Source organism: Melospiza georgiana, chromosome 3 (assembly GCF_028018845.1).
Source record: "Melospiza georgiana isolate bMelGeo1 chromosome 3, bMelGeo1.pri, whole genome shotgun sequence".
Lineage (NCBI taxonomy): Eukaryota > Metazoa > Chordata > Aves > Passeriformes > Passerellidae > Melospiza > Melospiza georgiana.
The window spans coordinates 17,320,728-17,343,557 of NC_080432.1; the positions used below are offsets into that span (position 1 = coordinate 17,320,728).

A 22,830-nucleotide genomic window follows, 5' to 3' on the forward strand; every position below is an offset into this window, starting at 1 on the left:
TATTACAGCAGCATTACATCAGCATGAAGTTGGTGACCCCAAAAAACTCAGCCACCATGCTCTGGGGTGTCACACTGTGCACTTGTGGTAACTGGCATCCAATGTCCTCTCCTCAGTAGGGTTGTCTGAAGTGAAATAGGACTCAAAATAAATACATTAATCAGTAAAACTTCAGTTCACCAAGTCTGTGGTTATCATGTTAAGTCTGCTTGAGGAAGACTTTTCATATGAAGTAAAACGTTGAAACAAGGCAGCCTTCCTCATCCTGGTTCAGGTCTGGTTGTCTCCTCCTCTACAGCATTGCTTCAGGAATAAAGTGTCATCATCATCCACTGAAAATGATATGGAAAGGGGGTTGAAATAATCCATCCCTGTGAAAGCCCTGTCATATTCACACCTAGACTGGACTTTGGGGCATTGAAGATATTCTGCCTCCAGCAGAAATAGAAGCCATAATAAAGCAGGAGACTTAGAAGCCTGAACCTCCTTGTTTGTAACCTGCCCTGGTCAGTTAAAGAAACCTTTTTCAAGGCTACAGAATAAACCATGCAGTGCCACATGCAACAAAGGGACCAGCAGTGCCACTCAGGGGTGGGCTTTACCTCAGATTCCCGGAGGTAAATCCCTTTGCCATCTTGGGTTAAGTTGCGAAAGGCCTCTGCAAAAAAAAGCAAATAAGGAGCATTAACTTGACAGCCAAGACATCACCACAGCCAAGGCACTGTCTCAGGAAAAACCCCAAAGGCAGAGTTTGTAGGCTATTCCCAAGTGCAGAGCTTCTCTGTTCTGTCCCTGGAGATCCGTGAAGGCTGGAGCACTGGGAGCAGCTGAATAAAGTCAGGCATGTTATGTCTGCCCATCCATCTGTAAAATCCCAAAATGCTGGTGGGTCCCCACCTTACCCACTGCAATTATGAGACACGGGCTAAGTGTCTGCAGCATGGTCTGACTATCAGCTCTTTCATCATCAAACTGCAGCCCACCAAAGACACATTTCCAAGCTTTCCTCTTCCTGGAAAAGATGCATTTCAAGGTTGTCTTCATGGAAAACAAGTTTTTGTCTGTAATTTCCTCTTCCTACAGAAGGCCAGTGCGAATGTGCAGAGAGCTGAATCACTGATGTGTACAGCTTGGATGTCTGTAGGAAGGGACTGCTGGGGAGGTAAAGAGAGAGCTTGGCTTCCTCTGTATCTGTCCCTTGCTTTAATCTGATTGCTCTTGCTTTATTCAGAAATCCTGTCCTGCAATTTTCCCCCTTGCCACTGCCAGTGGGAACAGCATCAGAGGGGCCATGGCTCAGCTGGGAGCCCAGCTTGCCTGGCCAGACACGGAGCACCAGCCTCACCTCCCATGATCTCCACTCGAAGCATGAAGCAAACAAAGCTCTCAAAACTGATCTGTAAGTCAGGGTCACCATATCTGATTGCCATCAAATTACAGACTTCATTGCTGAGTGAAATGCCTACATAAAATGGGGGGGAAAAAAAGAACACAGAATGAGATGGCCCAACTGATGGCACAACTCCAACAGCTTTGTTTTTCAAGCCTGGCCTAAGATAATCAAATATTAGCCAGCCCAAATGAGATTTCTACATGAAGATATCTTCTCCAGATTTAAAAGGGTTCAGGTTTGCTCCCCTATACTTACAGTCCTTCCAGAGTTGAAATAAAATACAAATAGGCCTCTTTTGATCATGGGAAATGAGGGTAATAGCAGCAGCTGGGTTTAGGAGCAATATTCCCAAGAGGGTAGGAAAGGAGATGAAAAAGAAAATCCAGAGGAAGCTCATACAGAAAGCATCAGTCCCAACGTCAGGCAGCAGCAGCAGCATTTGCAAGGAACAAAAGCATTCTCTATTCATGGCCTGGGATTTTAGTTTGCTTTAGCAGAGGTCTGCCCAGGTTTCTCACTGTGCTTTCACTGACTCAGATGAGCTGGGTGAACATGCACCAAAAAGAGGAATGATATTTAAGGTGTAAATATGCAAAGGAAGCTACAAGACTGAGCTCCAGCCCCCACACAACGCCCAGTAATAGCAGCAGAGCTCAGTCCAGTATTTGGACCCATATGGATCATCTTCCATTTCTGGATCAAGCCTCAGACACTGCATTAGTGAAGTCTAGCAACAATCTAGCCTCCGTGCAAGTCTCACACTTCCAGTTTTGGTCCCTGAGCTGTCATTTTCAGCAGAAGCAGCAATTTAATAGGAGCTAGATCTGGCCTCCTGCATCCCCACAACCCCACAAAATCTTTTAAAATTCAATTAGCAACACACAGGAAGGGATTTAAAAATTGGATCTGAAATAGGCAGACACTTCTGTTTCAGACAAGTCTCAGTGTGAGACCACACTGAGAAAAGAGTGGGCAGCCTGTCACATGGCAAAATAACTTTCAGCCACATTGACCCAGGTAAAGAAGGAAGGTGACATAGCCAAGGCCATGCAAACTATAATGTTTTCCACTCCTCCTGAGCTCTACACACAGTTATCAAGATGTTTCCCAGCCCTGTGCTTTTTCTTCAGCTTTCATGAGCAAGAAGATGAGACTTGCCAAAACATGCTGTGGGCTCACCTGTCTCCTGTACAGCTGCATGCAGTTCCACAAGGTCAAGCTTCCCTGATCTCTTGGTGTCTCTCTTCTGGAAAACTTCCTGTGGGGTGAGGGAGTACTTTTAAACAAACCAAACCACGCCAAAATCCAGCAGGTGACACCAAAGGGATTGTGAGCAGGGAGGTATTGAAAAGGAGCATAGAAATTACTGCCATACCAAATAGAAAAGCAGCCTCTTCCACAGGACTCTGAATTCCTGGATACTCAGTGTGCCAGTGGCATTCAGCTTAGTGGGGGCATTAAGGTCAAAACATCTCAAGCATTAGAAAGCACCCATTACATATATTAAAAAATTTAAAAAGGAAAAAATAAGCCAAACCAAAAACCCAAACAAACCAAAAACTTACAGCCACTATAACACCCAAGCAATTATAATATGAGAATAATGATTTCTTAGCCCATGTGCCTATTTATAGACTTGATCCTCATCCCACTAAAGTCAAAGGAATGGCTGCTGATTTTAGAAGCAGCAGGAATCAACCCTTTCCCAAAGCAGCTCCATTCTGTCACAGCTGAACTGTTATTATGGAGGGTGAGAAGTTCAATAAGCAGGGCCATGTCCTGGTGGTAAGGAAATCACTGTAAAACCCAGTCTGGCCTAAGAAATAATGCTCTGGTAAAGTATTATATGAGTCAGAAGTATCACTCATGGCAAGGATACATCCAGGAGTGCCAAGATACCCTGGCAGGAATCCAGACTGAAATTCAGGCGAAAACTCTGGAAATCTGGAGAGAAAAAAAAAATTGGTTTGGGGAGTCAGTGGACATCTCTCAGAAAAATGGACTCACAAAATCCCCCCTTACTTGAGAGGGCTCAGGCCCCAAAGCCTTTGTGAAACTTTACACCCACTTGAGAAGATGTATCATTTATGATGATAAAAATATGAGGCAACAGGATGGATTCTACTAGTCTCAGAAAATCCAATATGAGCTCCCTGCAGGCATGTAATATAGAATGAAATATGGTACACTATCTCCAGCTATTAGAGAAAATGGAAGGAAAAGGACATCCAAAGCTCTAATCCCAAACAGAATTTACTGCATGACCTTGAGCAAAGTCACTTGACCTGAAGAGCTTTGGGGAGCAGCACTGCAGATTAATTGAAACCCTTGTACTGAGCACCTCTCTCTCCCTCTCTTTCACAGACACGCTGCCAGCTCTGTTAATATAATTAAAAGTACAGGCACTGCTGAAAACATGATGCTGCCTCAAAGCTTAGCATTCCTGGTTCATATACAACTTACATGAAGAAAAACAGAAATAGGCTCTAATCTCACTGCAAATCATGACTACAGTTGGTCTGCCCCTTCCACTGGGTAAGGGGCAGAACCATAACTCACCAATCCCTTCTCTGCAGGAAGTAATGATGCTTTAATAATTTTAATATTGTAATAGCCCTGTTTAGTAAATATGAACCAAGTACTGTAAAGATTTGAAAATAATTCTTAAAATCAATAATTTATTAAAAGTAAAGACTCCCTGTTCAATACTGTTTTCTCACAGATAAGACAGTGCCTGGTGGGTCAGTTTATAAAGACAGAAGAACTACCCTTGCCCACTTTTGCAGAAAAGAGAGTAATATAAAATTCAGTTTAAGTGAAAAAGGCATCACGCTTTTGATCATCTTCTTTGTTGTCTGTAATGGCTGGACAGAGCATTTTCTATATCGCATATTGATTGTTACCAGTAAAGAAACCAGGAAAAAAAATCTGGATTCATCATTATATCTGTAATTTCATTGTCACTGTCCAGAGAGAACAGCCACTGTGATGCCTCACTGCTGCCCAAGTTATTTCTTCCCAAGTCCAAATTACAAACCTGTGGAGTGTTTTGGGCTGCCCCCAGCAGAGTGATGCCACACGTGAGAGGGACCAGCTCAGGGCTCACCTGGCTCTCACACACATGGGTTCCCACCTGCACCTCATCCTGTCCCCCAAACACAGAGCAAGGGGCAGCCCTATGCATGCACAGCAGGGAGGAATAAACAGGAACAGCAGCATGCACCAAGCACATGAAATTAAAGGCAAGACCCTCCTCCACCACAGCAACTCCTACAGACCAGGATTTCCACATCTTCTACTTTGGTGCTGCTGAGGCTGAGGCAGTGGCACAGGCTGAAATGAGACACAGTTTCAGAATCAAAGCTGAGGTCAAGCTGGGTCTGGAGGCCAAATTCAGAATCTGCATCCATGCTTGCTCTCCTCCCTCATTATTTCAGTTGTTGAAATTCAAACTAGATTAGCTCTGCTTATAACATTTCTGCCATATTGATTCACACCCCAGCAAATCCTTTTGCTCTGGAAATCTAACATGGCATCAGAAGAGTCAGTTCAGTCAGATTGAAGCCAGTTTCTCTTCCCAGAATTCAAGCAATAGATACAGGAGCTGAGGCTTTTCTCTGAGAGAGCTTATTTTACAGAAACATTATTTCTCAGCACTTACTTCTCCAAGATATATTATTCAAGATCCTCTGGAGCTGAACAGCATTTATTTCAGGATTCTGTGATATGGAAGAGAATTTTAGTTTTTTTTTTTTTTTTTCCTAAGTATTAAATCACTTTTCTCCCTCTTTTGTTTTCCCAGCATGCCCCATCTTCAGTCTCTGCTTTTCTGGCCCCACTCCAGCCACTGTGAAAATCGATAGAAAAGATTCCTTTTGAATATGACAAGATCCTGAGCCTGCAGGAGCTGCAGTGTGCTCTGGGCTAAATTCTCAGGGCTCCACACAGAGCAGTGCAGATTTCCACTGAGTGAGGGTGCAGGCCTTTCAGCCCTGGTGCCATCTGTCCCATCAAGCACACTGTCAAGAGATCTGCTTCAAACATTCCCCTTTTATCATTTACAAACAAAAAAACCAAACAACCTGAAACTTTGGAATAATTCTCCCCAAACTTTTCAAAGCAGAGACTTCCCCTCCCCCTTGTCATACTAAAGTTCATAAATCTTTTAGAAGCTGTGACAAGCATTAGTTTGGAGGGTTTTTTTTTTAATGTCACTCTTCAAAAATGAAAGCCTGCTTTCAGATCATTGAGAGATGCCAGGGTAAAACCTTCAGAAATGGCAGTAGGTGCTCTGTGTGTACTTGGACATCCTGACAGCAAAGGACCAGCACCTCACAGTATGTGGCAATTTCTAGCACATCAAAGCCACACCATTCTCAAAACCAAAATCTTAAACAAGGGGCAAAAAGTGAAAGCATTCCTTGTTTTTAGTAACAGCTTCCTTCAAGATATTCCTATTAAAAGTGCAAATCTGTTTTTGTGAAATTGTGTTTGCCAAATACAGTGTGCTAAATAAACACAGTGACCTTTTCTGAAAGGTGAAATACTTGCATCCCTCACCACAGTCAGTGGGATCCCTGATGGTCAGCTCCATCCCAAATCAGGCCAGAGAAATCACTAAAAAGAATCTTTCACAGCAAGGATCATATTTCACTAGGAAAATTAGGGGGAAAAGATGATAGGACACCTGATATCTATTTCACATCTCAAAGCAGGCTAGTTGCCATCCAACTGTGATGAATTATGTGTGAGACAAGGTTCGATATTTCAGGGGTGTTCTCTAATAGACAGCTTTCCCCAAAGGACAGGATGGAGCCACACAGCCCATCACTTTGTCCCCAAAGTACAGGCAACAGGAATTCATGTTTAGGGAGAGCATGTGAGCCTGGTCAGCTTCTGTAGTCCATTCTGGTATTTCCCTGTTGGAAAAGTGATCTTTGAGGGTACATCCCTGCTCAGTCCTTTAGCATTTGTTTATGGACCTTCTGTCCATCAGTTTCCTAATGCCTTTTGAGCCTCTTGATACTGTCACACTGACATTAAGTTCCAGGCACTGACTCCCTGTTGTGCAGAGAAGTGTGCCTGTCTCAGTGCCATCACATTGCTGAGCTTCACAGGCAGATCTGCTGTGTGGAGTCATCACTGTCCACAGAGTCCAACCTCCTCTCCACAGCCCCTCTCTGCTCCCCACACATCCACATGCTTTTACTTTCACAAAGCTACATAATAGCTCTGGAGGAGTTTACTCATGCAAACACTTACCTGTTCAAAATGTTTTGTGAAGAAATCCTCCCAAATCTTGCCTTCATACCTATCAACAATTTCCTTTAAGGTATCAAAAAAACAATCATTAACTTGCAGAAGAAAAATATTGTCAACCAAATTATTAAAGATGCTTTCCCAGCATTCCATTCCATTCCATTCCATTCCATTCCATTCCATTCCATTCCCTGCCCCTTCCACCCTCTGCAATCAGTGTTACATCACTAATACAGCCACATTGCTAAAATACCTCCCTACATCACAAAACTGCTATTTCTTGGAGAGAAATACCCAGATAACATTTAGTGAGGAGAAGCATTGCTCTCACCCCACCCCAAGCTGTGCAAAGCATGGGGCTCACTCTGTGAGAGAAGGGCCTCTGTTCTGCTTTATACAGCCCAACAGAGGAGATGAAGGCAGGAAAGGCCCTGGTTATGCCAGGGGAACAGACAGATAAATTTCCTAGCACAAGCTGTCGATGGGCATGCACTGCCACTGACACCAGTTCTTTTGAAAATAAGCTTTAGGAGTAGTGGAGCTAAGGTCCCATCATGTCTTCAAAATGTTTAAGGCCTGAAAGGGATGGGGAGAAGTGCAAGAATGGACCATGAGTCTCCAAAAAGCCATGAGCAGGAAAGACTTTAGAGCAAGCAAGATGGTTTCATTAAAAGATGTTTGCAAAAAGGGCAACTAAGTTGTCTCAAGTTTTGCCTGTCCCCCACATTTTATTGCATCTGTCCCCTTGATCCAAAGGATTCTATCTGTAAACCCAAAATGTACTTTCAAATGCTGCAACACAAGCACTGACATTCTCACTCAGCCTCTCATCCAGGGCAGAGAAACAGTAAAAACCCAACATTCACAGCTGTAGATTGAGCCACAGACCCCCCACTCCCCTCACACACACTCACCTTAGAGAGGGTGAAGCTCGTGTTCCCACCCATTTCCCTGGAGATGTAAAAAAGCAGACACGTTAAGGACAGATCTCAGAGTTGTGTGTCTCATCAGAAGTGTCATTCCTCCTCCCTGGATGGGGCCCCAGCCTGCTCTTGCCATGTGTTTTATTCTCTGGTGTTACAGCTGCACTAAGGCAAGGCCTCATAGTCACACAGGACCCCAAAAGCTGCTGGCATCTGAAGTATCCAAAGCACCCATTTCTGTACAACCAACCATCCTAGCGCTGCCAGAAGGGAGTTCCTGGCAAACTAATGAAGCTAAAAAGCTAAAGAGCTCTTATCCTTCTCACAGTCTCAAACATGTCCATGCTGCAAGGATTGTGTGGGCCTATCTCAGCCTTTTTTGAAAGGATAAGGCCAAACCCAATGCTTCAATCACCAAGAATCCTATGGCAGGAGAGCCAGCTTCTCTGAAAGAGGCTGTGCTGCTTTTTGCAGAGTTAAGTTTTGCTGCTCCCATTAGGGTAGAAAGACCAGACTTTCCCAGGGAATGAGGGGCAGCAGCATCTCACCGAAGGACGTGCTTCCTGGAGAAGACCCGCAGGATGAACTCAGACTCCTGCTGAGGCTCCAGGGTGGAGGGGACAATGACGTAGACACAAGGCTCCAGATGGAAGTCTTGAGTCACTTCCCGCTCATCAAGGAAAACCTGGTGCTTGTTCACAGGCTGATGTCGGGTGAAGAAACCTGGGGGCAGCTTTCTGTTGCTCTCCTGGTACTGCTCAGGAAAGAAAGGTAAGGGAATCGTGTTCTGCCACAGCTGAACGTGTGGACAAAAGGTGTGGAGGATTCATGGGCAGGGCACAGCCAGCCTGCCTTCACCTCTCAGCCTGTTTTACAGCACAAGCAGGTAACAGAGCCCAAAGGACTCAGTCTCTTCCCAGGACACAGCGGGACTCACTATGCAGCATTCTTGCCAATTGTATTCACAGGGAATGCCCTGACCAAGGCAGGAATGATGCATCTGACTCCATGTTCTCATAAGGCTAATTTATTACTTTATAATACTATATTATATTAAAGAATACTATACTAAAGAATACAGAAAAGATACTTATTGAATGCTAAAAAGATAATAATAAAAACTCATTACTCTTTCCAGAGTCCTGACGCACCTTGGCCCCAATTGGTCAGAGAGTTAAAACAATTCCCATCAGAATCCAATGAAACAATCACCTGTGGGTAAACGATCTCCAAACACATTCCACATGAGCAAAACACAGGAGAAGCAAATGAGATAAGAACTGTTTTCCTTTTTCTCAGAGGCTTCTCAGCTTCCCAAGACAAAATCCTGGGCGAAGGGATTTTTTCAGAGAATGTGAATGCCACACTTGCCCAATACTAATATGGCAAAAGACTGAGCTTCCTGCAACTTATAAAAAAAAACTTACACTACTTGTAAGGAACAGCAGCGAGAACTGGGGACGAGGAGCTGTTCCTGTCAATGTGGCTTCTGCAAAAGTCCTTGCCAGATGGGCTAAAATGACTGCAGAGAGGAACTGCTCTAGAGACTGCCCTTGACTAGCTCTTCTCCCACAGGGACCATGTACTTTGTCCCCAGCTTGTCCTTTGCACAAGGGATCTGGTAGCAGAGGATTTTTCAGAACACCTGTGATTTGAGCATTCTGCATGAGCAACCTAAGTCCTCATCCTGACTTCATGCAAGTGTCCTTGATCTGTCTGGCACTCTGCTCTGCAGGCCCTTTACTGCCACAGGATGATGGATAAAGTGTTGATCCAGGCAACATGAAACTAATTTTAATGCCACTGAGTGCCCAGTACCAAGCCCAATAAATAATACTGCTAGCTAAAACTACTGTCACCTTCTGATCTTGGCTGTTCCTCAAAACATTTAGCCATTTTACTCTGCAGCCTCATGGGGAGATGCTATTCCTCCTCCTTTGCCAGTATTTTTCTTACTAATAGGGCAATCTTTCTTATGAAGGGTTCAGGGTTACTCCTCCTCATGCCCCTTATGTTAAATTCAAAGTTTTTATATTCCAGTCAATACTCTGTTGACAGCAGTTCCAATACCTCAGATGCTCTCAGCTTGCCATCTCTCTGTATTGATCTTGGCAACCACTACAAACCTGAAATTGAAGTCCTGGCTGCCACCATTCCCACTCAGGTGTGGCAGAGCACTGTCCTGGGGCCACATTCAGACCCCCTCCACCAGAAATTTTACCTTGAAGGTAATCCTGATAGTTCCCAAGATATTTAAGTCAGGAGGAGTGGTATCTTACCTCATGGTTACCATGCTGGGTCTACAGTAACTAGGAGCACAATTGTGCTGCCCATACCATATACCCAAACAAGTTCTTTGCTAGCCCATGTTCTCATTTAAGAGGTGTGCTCTCATTTGAGTAGTAACAGAGTGGAAGATATACCCTTTAAAGACAATATGAGCTAAATCTTTCCCTGTTTTAAATGGGACCAAAATCAGAACTTAATCAGGATTTAAGTTCCAAAGTCCCAAAGGCTCTTGGATAAAGAAAATGCTAGAAATGCAGCTCACCTGAAGAAGCTGAAAACACCTGTACCATCAGCCAGCCAGGAACCTGAGCTCCCCAGGAGATCTTTGACTCCCATGGGGAACAGGCTCTTTTCCCACCTCATGCTAAGACTGAAAGGCAGCAGAAAGGCAGCTCTGACTCCCACAACACAGCCAAGAATTGGGGCACCATCCCACAGCAGGGCTGAAGTGCTCATCAGGTAAAGGTTGATGCTACTTCTAATACCTTTGAAGACCCAGGACAGAAGCTGAACAACTGATGCCCACTCTCAAGGCCAGTGAGCTCTCCTGACATGGCTGCTTTTCAGTAGAGTCAGAGGATGGTTCTGCCTTGCTGTGCCTCCCTGAATTCCAGTACTGGCACTCACTGTCAGCCAAGGAACAAAGGCAAACACACCACATTCAGCATTGTCTTAACAGCTGTGCCAGCCCAGGTCCCTCAGAAAAAACAGGCGGCAGTGGTGACAAGGGACTCACCTGTAGGCCCACCTGCAGGAGGAAAAGAAACAGCATCTGTCAGTCAGGAGCTCTGTGCCTCACCAAACACAGCCAAGTCATTCCTGGGAAGCAGAGCAGCTACAAACATCTCTATGGGGTCTTTGCCTTCAGAAACCTCAGCCTCTCCACCCAAAGTTCCCCACAGTCTGTGCAAGCCTTCAGCAGCAAGACCTGTGGCTCTGTTCAAGGGAGAAGAGTGGCCCTCAAGGTACTCAGATAAGCAGAAAATTGAAGGTAGGAAACTCTCACTTCTAGTGATATCCACTCACCTCTGGGCACATGGGGAATGCAGTATGCACACATGAGCAGCTGCCACATCATACCAGGAACACTTTTTAGGCACAATTTTACCATGGTTGGAAATAACCTGAGGGCAGAGCTCTTCCTATCCCAAAGTAAGGGGACTCCTGACACCCTCTTCCAGCTACTGCACATACCCTCGTAGGCAGCAAAATAAATCCCAATGTGCTTTGAAGCAAAAGGCACTTCTCACTGCTCTGCAGGGTGACACACAGCCTGCTGGAGAGGCAGCAAGCAGGGCACAGAGGCCCAGGGAACCCAGCCCTGATGTGTGAGGAGACTGGGCACAGGCAGGAGGAAAGAGCAGAGATCACTCTGCAAACCACAAAAACTCCTGTCCTGCAGAGCACTACAATCTACATGGGCTGGAAATTCTCCTGTTTGGTGAGAGCAAGAAAAGCAAAGGAATTCTTTTCACCTTATAGAGTAAGAATCCAATGAAAAGGTGAGGGGCTCGGTTCCGGTGTTTGGTGCTGTGTTTCTGCATGAGGGATATAACCACACTGCACGTGCTTGGGCTTTTCTTGCTGTCTTCAGCTGGCAGCACATTCAGCCAGTACTGAGGGTTCATCCAAAAGTTGCCTAAGTAAAACAAGAAAAACATTTTGATGTCATTTTCCATCACAAAATTGACTGCCAGCCTCCCACATGATGCCTGGCACTGGACTGAATAAGTCACAGGTTGTCTGGATCTCCACACCCCACAGGAATCTGATTTTAAGGTGCAGTTTACAAGTTTAGCAGTGCAACTACTGTCTAAGACAGAAGAAAGACCCATGAGCAAGGAACTACACTTCTGCATACATGCAACTAAGAGCTCATTTTGTTTATAAATGTATCACCATTCCTCTCTCACCCCTGGTGTATAGGCTAGCTGACTTTAGACTCCACCTGCTCTGCTTCCAGAAGACCTGAGCCTCTGACTATTTTATTCACTTAAAGCACACTCCCTGGAGGTGCTGAGGATGCAAATTTTAACAGACAAGTTTAATGCCCTGGAGCAGATCAGTGCTGGCAATTGATCCTGGGATCCTAAAGCTTATTTCATGCTATAATCAGCCCACTGCCCTATGTTTGCAAGCAGTGCATCTTCTGTGATAGCAGAAGCCAGTCAAACTCCTTCAGTTGCTAATTTCTGATGTTTGTGTGGAGGCATAAACAGAAAGTGCATGTTTCTGTCATCAATTTTATGTTAAGAGGTTATAAGAAGCTGCTAACTGAGTCAGCAGAGCATCCAAAAGTCAGAGTTATCCAAAAGAGTACCCCTCACCGTTATAGAATCCCAGACTTCCTCCTGCTGTACTTCCTCTAACCCATCTCCCACTCTTCAAGGAGTACATCCACTTTTTGCCATCTTCCTGGCTCATCAGGTCTGGAGTTAATTTACAGATCACCAGATCTACAAAATGGATCTTAAAATCTCGCAGAGACATCCTGGGAAAAGAGTGCCAAGAGACATTTTGTCAGCAGTTTAGTTTAGTCCATATGGCTCATAAAATGGAAAGAAAAGGGAGTGGGGAACTTCAGAGCCACACCATTCTGTGTTACATATGGTAATGCTCATATTTTATTAGGCAGTAAAGAAGAGAGCGTCTGCTTCCACAGCAGCCTCTAGGAGTAGCTAATGCACGACTAAAACTTCAGAAAATGATAGGAGAAACAGAGAATGAAATAATCTCGCCAGCAAAGGCAGTGCAATGAAATTACAGGGGCGGCAACATTGCCACCTCGTGGTAAAAGCTGGGGAGAAACCGCAGACTAACAGGAGCTCCTGAAGCTATGGTTAAATAAAAAAAGAAGAAAAAAAAAAAATAAATAAAAAGGAGGCAGGACAAAAGCTCCTGGGGCTGCCCTTTATCTCCAGCAGCCCCAGGTGACCGAGCAATGCATGAAGAGCAGTGCATTCCATGCCAGCACAGCCACTGCTTCTCACAGCATCAAGCAGAGAGGAGCACAGGCTAAACCTCATCACCTAAGCCTTGGCCTAAGGGGCAATGTGCAGCTCCAGGTGCTGCCCCAGGGCTGCTGGCAGAGAGGGGAGAAGCAAGAGTGTGCAATAATTACCAGAACTCTCCATCATCTTTCTTTTTCCTCAGTAAAATCTTCTCCTTCGGGCTCAGCAGCTCCCACTTGTAAGAGCTAAGGGGAAGAACATGAGGTGACTAACCAAGTGTGGCCACAAATTCAAGGCAGAGGACATGACCTTCCTCTACAAACAGAGCCCAAATCCCTGTTTTTACATATCTCCATGCTTATCCCCACTATGCCTTCAGCCACATGAGACTCTCCACAACAACCCTGGGTCCCAAGAGATGTAGATAAATGGGTCCAGTTTTCTGCAGGAGAAGCCAGAAATGTTCCATTTCCATCAGCCACTCCCTTCCCTTGAACACACAGCTCCCAAGTACTTAAAATATAAAAATCTAGACTCGCTTTCTTGGTTAATTTTCTGTTAAAGGAGACATAATAGGAAGAGTGTTTGGCATAATGAATGAATGACTAGGACAGCACAAGAGGCAGCTGGGAGTCATTTCAAAGGCAGGCCTGCAGTATGTTGCTCATTATGCTCTTCAACAGAACAGCTGGCGTGTTGTCATTATGTGACAGACATGCATCAGAGAAGTTACTGCTCTGCAGACAAGGTGAAAGCCATTCACATTCCCCATGACCTCTCTACTCTTCCCTCCTTTCTATGCCCTGAGCCTCAGCAAACAGCCTGTGCAGGGAATGAAGTGAAGCTTGGAAGCAAGAGACATGCTCCACTTCAAAGAGGAACAGGACACAAGTTTACAGTTGCCCATGGTCTAGAATGCAAAGCACTGTCTTTCATGGGTCCCAATTAAAAGAAAAAAATCAGGTAGGTGCAAATATGGAGCCCATTTACCTCACTACCTCCTCTGATCTCCTGCCCCACTGTATTTACCCAAGCAGCCAGGACAGAGAACTCCTTCCTACTTATCCAATTCTAACACCTTGCAGCCTGTGGAAGAATTTCCCTGGGCCCTCCCATGATAAACAACTGTGTCCTGAAACATAAGAGTTTTTTAAAGCCTCCTGCACAGCTTATGTGTCCCTTTGCATGCTCTCCACATCACAGCAAGGTGGTCAGCATCTCATGCTCATATTATGTTTCCTCTGGCATTGTTGAAATGAGAAGTAGAACTGATCTGATTGAGGCTGCATGTGTGAAGTGAAGCCAGCTGCAGCAGCACTGTCTGTTGGAGACGTATAAATCCATGGAGTCATTGCTTTGACACCAGGTCTGTGCAAGTGTTACCTTACTGCTGCCCTCAGCATTAATTCATGCCTGAAGATGGCAGCATCTTTCCTCCAAGAAACCTTTCCTTTGCCCAGTGTCACACCTTTCCTTTTGGAAACTCACCTGTCACTCCAGTCTCCTTTCCACTCAATTTTTCCCCATGGATTTCTCAGTCTCACTAGGTTTTCTGGTCCATATTGACAGGTCACCTGCAGAAAACAGTAACATTGTGCTTACCAAGGTCTCAGCAGTTCTCATCTGGTTTATATCATTGTACTATGTCAGATATTAACAATAATTTTGTTTGTTTTCATAGATGCCAGCAAGCATGATGATAAAAATCTTTGAACGTGCAACTCTAAATGCCAGCAAACAAAGAGATTAAGGTGCTTCATCTTACATTCTACTGAAACCAGAGACATGACAGATTCCTAATCCAAAGACTTGACTGTAAATTCCTCTTCCTTTCCAACATCTGCTCATTTTGTACTCGTGTGAAAACCAAGTCCTACCCCAGTGCAATGACACAATGGCACAATGCAGCCCCACATTAGGGGTTTGCTGACAGCACACTGCAGAACAGCTGACTTCACACTGTTTCCACATGCTTGGTCAGTCCCTTAAGGCTGCCTGGCTTTTCATGCCATCAGAGGAGCCAGACTGACAGACATGTTGTTGAAAAACTCCACACATAAACTCCTCCTATGGGAGACACAGATGTGCCTCATCCAGCTCATCTCTTCTGCCCTTCCCAGTATCTCCTGCTACAGGCACTGAACATGCTTTCACCAAAATGTCCAAAGCCCCACACAGTCTTTGCCATCCTTGTCAACCTCCTCTTGAGGCAGGACAAGACAGTCATCCACCAATTCAGGAGGAAGAAGCTCCTACTCTTTGGGATGTATTATTTCAAGTCCCTTACCTCTGGACAAACATCCTAAGGGGACTCCAACAGTACTTCTGCAGATTAGTGAGGTCCCCCTGCACTGTCTGCACAGGAGCACAGGTCAGTTCCCTTACTCCACACCCCTGACTCACATTTCTATCTGCAGTTTTTCATATTTTGGCCTTTACATCCTTACTTCTCTACGGCCTCTCCACTGGCTTCAGAGGATACCCCAGTAAAAAGCACATCCCCAAGTTTCAGCACATCCTCCCAGCAGCCCCAAAGGCCAGTCCTTTCATTCTAACAGCTGAAATGCATTTCTAGGTGATGGTGTCAGCAGAGCCCTATGAATCATTCCCACTCTTAGAGACAGACACTGATCCATAACAACTGTCCTTTACATCGAGGCCTCCAAATTAAAATGGACACACTTAAAATGTGAATCTTAACAAAGCCCACAGTCTCTTGTAGCCTTAGACTAAGAAAAGAGTATTGGGGAGGAGATATTATAGTTGCTCTGATCAATGCTTGAATGCAATAAAAATTGCTGATATCCAAATCAACCTGGGCCCAGGACATTTGGGCTGGTCTTACCTTTCTGATACCAGTTACTGTGTAGGCATGGCCAGCAACAAGCCCATTCTTCAGGACCTTTGTTGCCTGTATACAAGAAACAGAAGGAAAAGAAACATTTTATTTTATCCCTACTCATACAGCAGACTTATACCATTACCACAGACCTGTAAGCAATGACTTTCAAAGTAACAGGAGAACTGAAAATCAATAAATAAATGGAACCTCCTGAGAGCCAGATTTTTCAGGATGCTTGGAATTGGAAGGTTGATTGTTAATGGCCCTTCCTAAATTGTGGGTCTTCAGCTAGAGATCATGTCACTTTAAGGAAGTCCAGGAGGTTAGGTTTTGATTTTCAGAAAAGTAGAGTTTCCCAACAGCTGAGGTGGTAGCAAAAAGCTTGGAGACCAAGACTTTAATTCATGTTCTGAGCGACCCATGTCTCTACCTTAGCTATAACTTTATTCCATATGTGTCTCACCACACCAACTGTAAAAATGGAAATTTTATTGAACAAAAATGGGAAAATGCTGTAGATCCCTATTTAATAGAATTTATTTGATAGATAAACCAGTTCCTAACATAACAACAGGGAGCTGAGAGCATCAGGGAATCAATTCATGAGCAAAGTTTAACATGAAAAATGTGACTTCTACAGAAAGCCACATAGGGCAGCTTTGATACATTTTGAGTCACAATGACCAGCTGAGCAGAGGGAAAGGGGTCTGAGAAGGTTTTTAGCTGTAAAGGCATTTGATGTCACTCCAAGCCTCACCCCTAAGTGTGTCTGACAGCCCATGAGAGATCTGCTGTAGGTGGCTCTTGTCAGTATATCCCACAGATCAGGAGGAGCTTCTGCAAGCTTGATCCTTGTATTGACACCCCCTGTGAAATCCACCAGGGCTTCTGAAACCTGCCCAATCTGCAGATCTTCATAGGAGCCATAGAGTCTAGCAAAAAAAAAGACATCAATATATTCTTTGGGTTATCATCATCACAGATGACAGGTTGAGAACAGGTTGCCAACAAAAATATTAAAAAAAAGGTGTGCAAAAAGCAAAAGGAAGGCTGTAACTCATGTTTCATTTTAAGGGAATTTTTGGCATTTGGGAAGAGGAGAATCTACAAAATTGCCTCCAAGATTGGTCATAGTCTGAAGGGGACTCTTCACTAGCTGTCATCCCTGACTGCACAGTAATGAGAACATACCCATCACGATTCTCTGATAACTCTGCCTCAGAGAATGTTGCCTGAATTTATCACCAGGCTCTGAGCTGTATCTAAGATATAGTGCCTTGAGAGACACTGTCCTGAGAGCTCAGGCTCTAATCTGATTTTCTTTATCACTCCAGTGCAACTTGGCCCAGTCTTTTCATTCTAACACTAACACCAAATGAAAATAACTGAACATTCTCACCTTTGGGTGATCTTTCTCTCAGTGTTAACTAGAGCATTTTTCCCTGCTCTGCAAAGATTATTTCAGCCAAATATTACCAAACTGCATCAGTTAGGCCTTGCTGCTTTCTTCTTTGTGCTGATACTACCACTGCAGGCAAAACACCCTGGAGAGAAGCCACTGCTCTCACCATGCCATATGATTGTGACATGCCTCAGCTTCAAGGACCTGAGAGCAAAAACATTTGCCAAAACAAAGTGCAGTGCTTCAGCAGACCTACAAAATGAAAATCCTTGGAGGTTTCTCACACTGATAATACATTAAAGGAGGCTTTGGAAATCGTTCACATTTGAAAATGTCTATCTGTGGTGTTCCACTCCTCTGTGATATTTACCAGGAAGGCATTCAGCCACTGCAAACAATGATAACACTCAGAGGACAATCCCCCACAATAGGGCTGTTTTCTCACCTAAACCCTTAGATTTAAACTGAAGGGCCTGGTTTGATAACATCCACTGCAATGGCAGCTTTTATGTGCAATAATAGATAGATAAGAGCCATCTACTACGCTCCAAATGCAGCAAGGCCTAGGAGATGCATTTATAAACAAGAACAAACTGCGTAGGCACCAACCAACATATTTGAGAGAGATTATTTGCATAATTTGAAATGAGTCACTTACTTAGCATATGCCTTCTCCAGAAGGGCTCCCCAAAACACATTCTTATAGACTGAGGAAACAAACAGCAGCTCCCCAGCCTCGTTCACCGGCAGGAGATCATCAACCACCACGTCAATCCATTCCCCGAAGTGCCAGAACTGTCAGGGGAAAGGAATGAGCTGATGTTTCCCTTGGAAGGGACCTCCCCTTGAAACAACAGGAAAGGCAAGATAGCCCAGCTGTGGGTACAGGGCAGGCTGCTGTGGGTCAGTGGGACATGCTGACTCACCCACAGAGCCAGTTCCTCACCCCACCCAGCCAGAGGAGTAAACAAAGCATCTATCAGGTGTAAAATGAGTCAGCAGGGAGATGAGCCACAGGTGGGTTTCTGGGGAAGGAATTCCTGACTGCAAGGTAGCAGAGTTGTACCAGGAGGCGGGCAAAAGGGTAGAAGATTTGAGCTTATGTGCTCAGGTCCTGCTGACTGTTGCCACTCTTGAGAAAGGGTTTTGTTTGCATTAAAATATGGGTAGGACACAGCTGGAGAGAGCAGCCAAGCAGAGGTGTTTCCTCAGTGGCCTGCTGTGTGATTCCCTGCCTGAGCTACTTTGTGGGAGGGGTGATGGGCTCCTCTCCAGCCTGGGATACCCTCTGGCCACTCGCCCCTGGCCAAAGGGAACCACATACAAATTACCCAGGGGTGTGACACAAAACCCAGCAGGGGATATCTGAGGAGCTCCCACAGCCCGGGGGAGCAGCCGTACCCGGAAGTGGAAAATGCCCGCATATTTCCTCTCAAAGCTCTGGTTCTGTGGCACGACTGCAGCCAAGATGTCCTGGTGGAACGTCAGGGCTTCCAGGGCCGCCAGGAACCAGCAGTTCTCTGCGCCAAGACAAACGGACACAGGCACTTGGCTGAAAAGCGACAGCTCTCAGCCAAGTTCAGCAGCACCACCAAGATCCCAGCACAGGAGCTGTTGTGCTGATGTCTTTGCAGTTCTAACAAATCATACACGCAAAATTAGATGATCCAGACATGTTCTTTACTTAACCAAACTGTGATTGGTTTATAATTGCTCTCTCATGATCTTTTCATTTGGGTACTGTTTGGTTAAATAAGAAATTTAGCAAGCAATAACTGTCAGTGGAAACATTCTGTGTTTTACTGACATTGCATGGGGTTTTTTTCTGTTCTCTATAAAGGCACATTATTAAAACAAAACTTTTCCATTTCTCTTTGAAAACATTAGCTTTTCAGAAAGGAAAACAATTTCCAGTGGATCTCACATGCAAGACTGTACTTAGCAAGCTTTGGTTTTAAGGACATAAAGCACTTAAAAACTAATTTAGTCTCACTTCTACCTGTTTTTCAGATGGCAATATAGTCTTTTATTTTAGACAACACAGGCATAAAATTATTTTTCTAACAGCAAGGTTGTGAAGAGAACACACTCACACTGAGCATTAGGTACAAATATAAAGCTCTTCTGTGGTTTCTGTTCAATTGTCAAGCAGCAACACCACAGGCCAGTAAGAGCACAGGAACACTTCCCATTAGCAGGGGCAGGAGCAACACACAGGGGTGATTTCAGCTTGTGGAGACTCCTCTCATGCCTCAAATCCCACCTCAAAGCTTGCCAGATTATTTACTGAGCCTGTGCCAGTAAATGATTGCTTCATCCACACTATGCCAAGTGAAGGGAGGAGATGGATACCTTCTATTTCCATGCCAAGTTTTATACATTCAAACTTCCATGCAAAATGTTATCTTGTGTAAGAATACTTAGATATTTATACAAAGGAGTTTCCTTACCCACCAATCCTTGGCAGAGATCAGGCTGCTTTCTGTGTGCAGCATAAAATACGGGACTTTTGTGCAAGGCCTGGGAAGTACAAAATGAAAAGGAAAGAAAAAAAAAAAAAAAGAAGGAGAGAGTTAAGCCAGTAACATGAGCTGATTTAGCTTGAAAGTTAAAACTTTTAAAATACTGAGAGTCCTTTGTCCCAGCAGACAATGTTCTGGCTCAGGTATAAATCCATTGTTATGTGCTCTGGCTAACGTGACACCAGCCTGGGCACACATTTGTGCTTGGTGTATGTTGAATTTGGTCTCAAGCAAAAGTCTCTGGTGCTCAGATGCATCACCATGGCTTTCCATGGTCACCATGCTGAGAAGACAACCCTTCAAATCTGCCAGTCCTGCTCCTCTACACAAGTGCCAGCCAAAAGGGGTTATGAGGACAGAGCATCAAACTAATGAAACTTTCACCCAAGCTGGCTGACATCTCCCCAGCTTGACTGACAACTGAGCTACAGACTGATGATGGCTGCAGCAGAATTCCTGTTGCTGTGACAAGAATAGGTCTGTGAGTAATTGTACAGAAAGAAATAATGTGGTGATTTTTTTTCCCTTCACAAGTGCCTCTGGGGTTAAATTAATAACCTAAATGTCAAATTTGTCAAAATTATATTTTACTCAAATGATCCAGAAATTGCTCAAGCTAAGTTTCACACTGTTGGCTTCCCCTGCAGGCAGCAGCAAAGAAAGAGCTTCCCTCAGAAGGCAGTCACAGTAATTAGGCACTAAGTCCTGCCCTTGGTGAGTTTGGCTGTTCAGTTTGCAGGCCATCACTCACAGATGCATCAAGCCACAAGCCTGCAGGCTGAATGGCACAATCTCAGCATCTCCTCTGCAGCACAGGGACTGAAGGATGCACAGCATCCATTCCCAGAGAGTCTTTGCTCAGAAAGTTTGGCATCCAGAGCAAACTGCAGCCTTCTTCACAAGGCAGTTTTAGACTCACAGAATCGCAGAACATGCTGAGTTGGAAGGGACCCATCAGGATCATCAAGTCCAACTCCTGGACCTACGCAGGACACCCCAACAATCATAGCAGAGCAGTAGAATAGTTCACTGAGAGACAGAGAAGGTTTCAAGCCCATTCCAATATCTGAGGGATGGAGAGATACTTGAAGGGCTTTGTAGAGGCCAGGACTCATGCTGACCTTTTTTTTTTTTTTCAGAAAATCGATCCTTCTGGGAAATTGTTTAAATCTCACAAAATATGACAGCTAGAAAATAATTTAGCTGGGAGATACTATCTGATATTACCTCGCAGAATTCCCTGTAGAAAAAGGACTTCTGAAATTCTGAATACCTAGTTCTGTACATTGCTTTCAGGAGGATCTGATTGTCAATACTTTGCTCAGTGGCTCAGTAAGAGCAGAACCGGCATTGCTTGTAACAGGCCTTATCTAACTGTGCCAGGCCCCTGTCCTGGCCTCCCACACTTGTTATCTACCCTTTTGTTGTGAGAAGGTGCTCTGTGACCAGCCCTTGCACCTGGCTGTCTCTTGTTGTGATGTTCAGTTTCAGCCTGGAATGCCAGCAAAGGCCTTGGAAATGTGAGCACAAGTAGAAAACAAAGCCCCCCAAACTAAAACCAACTCCCAGACTGATGCTCAGTCACTGGTTGTGATAGCAGCTCAGCCTTGAGACCTGAGGAAAGATTACTCCAAGTACAATAGACTAAACAGTTCAGCAGGGAAAAAAAAAATACAGCCCATCAAGAGGATAAGGTACTTGGCCTGTCTGGGAAAACAGCAGCCTCCAGCATCATAACAGTCCATGGGAGAGAGGGGTCATGGCGAAGAACTGTCTAGAAACTCAGAAATCTTCTAGAAGGTCATGATCTTGAACTGTGGGGAGAAGGATCTCATCTTTCATCACAGAATCACAGTGAGATCCCGGTAGAAGTGAGCTCCAAGGAAACCAACTCTCCCTGCTCCCTTTGCCTCCTCTCCCTGCCTGCTCCAAGTGTTACTGGATATAAACTGAACAAAGCTGCTCATGATTTTGGGCAACAAATGCTTCAGAGGCAATTATGAGACTCCATGTACCCCAGCTTCCAAAATGACACCTGATGCAATAAATGTAATCCCCAGAGACATTAAAGTACACCTGAATTAAAGTCCAAGAGTAGCCTGTTCAATGCTAAAACTATTTGCTGGCTATCATGTGTAATCATCATCTTCCACACAGTGCTCACTGAAAGTCACTTACGTGTGGCCTCTTCCACTGTAAATTTCGGGGCAGTTTCTTCAGCAGGGCTCCTGTTCCAATGGAGCTGATGTGAGCAGGGAAGGTGTCATCTGTGAACAAGCATTTGTTCTTCAAGCACGACTCCAGCAAAGCCTGGTAGTTCTGCTGGATGGGAGGGGTGTGTTTTTGAAAGATACTCCTGCCTAAAGGCACAGGTGACTTCTTCTTTTTCAAGCACAGCAGAAAAGGCATGATGATGTCTCCAGGATCATTTTTTTCCACTGAGGATTCTGGAGGGATCTGCTGGAAACTCTTGGTTTTCTCAGATGAGGCGTGTCTTTTCAGAAGAATTCCTGACAGTTCAAGTAAGTATAAAAAGTAAATTTAATCCTGACTTTGAAAATTTTCTTCTTAGTCAGCAGGGGTGGGTAGGAACAGTGGCATTCCCAGGAGAAGTGGGGGCTCACCCAATTCTAGCTGAGCACTTATCACTGCATTTTCCAGGCTTTAACATCACTGTAGATCTGAGTGAAATCAAAACAAGTGACCCCACTGACTTTTACCAGAGCTTTGAAGCCACACACGTGGCTATTCTATGTCTCTCTCTGGACTATTTTAGGTCTCTAGGATATTTTCATAACACGTTGCAACATGAATGACAGTCTTAATTCAATCACTTTCTGGCATGAAGTTATTTCCCCTCCCCCTACCCAAAAAAAAAAAAAAAAAGCAAAATGAAATAAAGGCCAACAGAAAAATGGAATACATTATGTTTTAGAAAGCCATGACCCACACTCCTATGATAGTTATTTTGCCCTTTTTGCCTTATTTTGGAGAATGATATGATCTTCCCCAAGAGTTCACATTCCATCTTGCTGAACACCACAGATTCACACATGAAATTGCATGCTGAGGTATTTTTTTCCTTGTAACATTCAAGACAGATGTTTCTCATCCCCCCCACTAAAAACACCAGAGAGTGATGTCCTAGGTCTTTTTTAATAGGTTAAAGATTTGCACCACCCCTTGCTGGGAGAAATCATGACTAAAATCTCAGTAGGCAAATCACTCCCATCAGTGCTAACAAGGTGA

The 22,830-nt window shown here is 44.5% G+C and overlaps 1 protein-coding gene across 1 annotated transcript; it reads right to left on the reverse strand.

Moving 5' to 3' along the window:
- Positions 1-305: 305 nt before the first annotated feature.
- On the reverse strand, positions 306-21,990 carry CAPN14 (calpain 14). The gene is made up of 20 exons (XM_058021163.1): positions 21,760-21,990; positions 19,510-19,579; positions 18,461-18,579; positions 17,718-17,854; positions 16,415-16,589; positions 15,661-15,726; positions 14,304-14,389; positions 12,986-13,060; positions 12,192-12,355; positions 11,332-11,503; positions 8,124-8,333; positions 7,567-7,603; positions 6,656-6,718; positions 5,055-5,112; positions 3,273-3,337; positions 2,769-2,837; positions 2,573-2,651; positions 1,346-1,462; positions 603-658; positions 306-332 (listed from the first exon to the last, which is right to left on the reverse strand). Exons 1-20 carry the CDS (start codon positions 21,988-21,990, stop codon positions 306-308), a joined length of 2,076 nt encoding a protein of 691 aa, XP_057877146.1.
- Between the last annotated feature and the right edge of the window lie 840 nt (positions 21,991-22,830).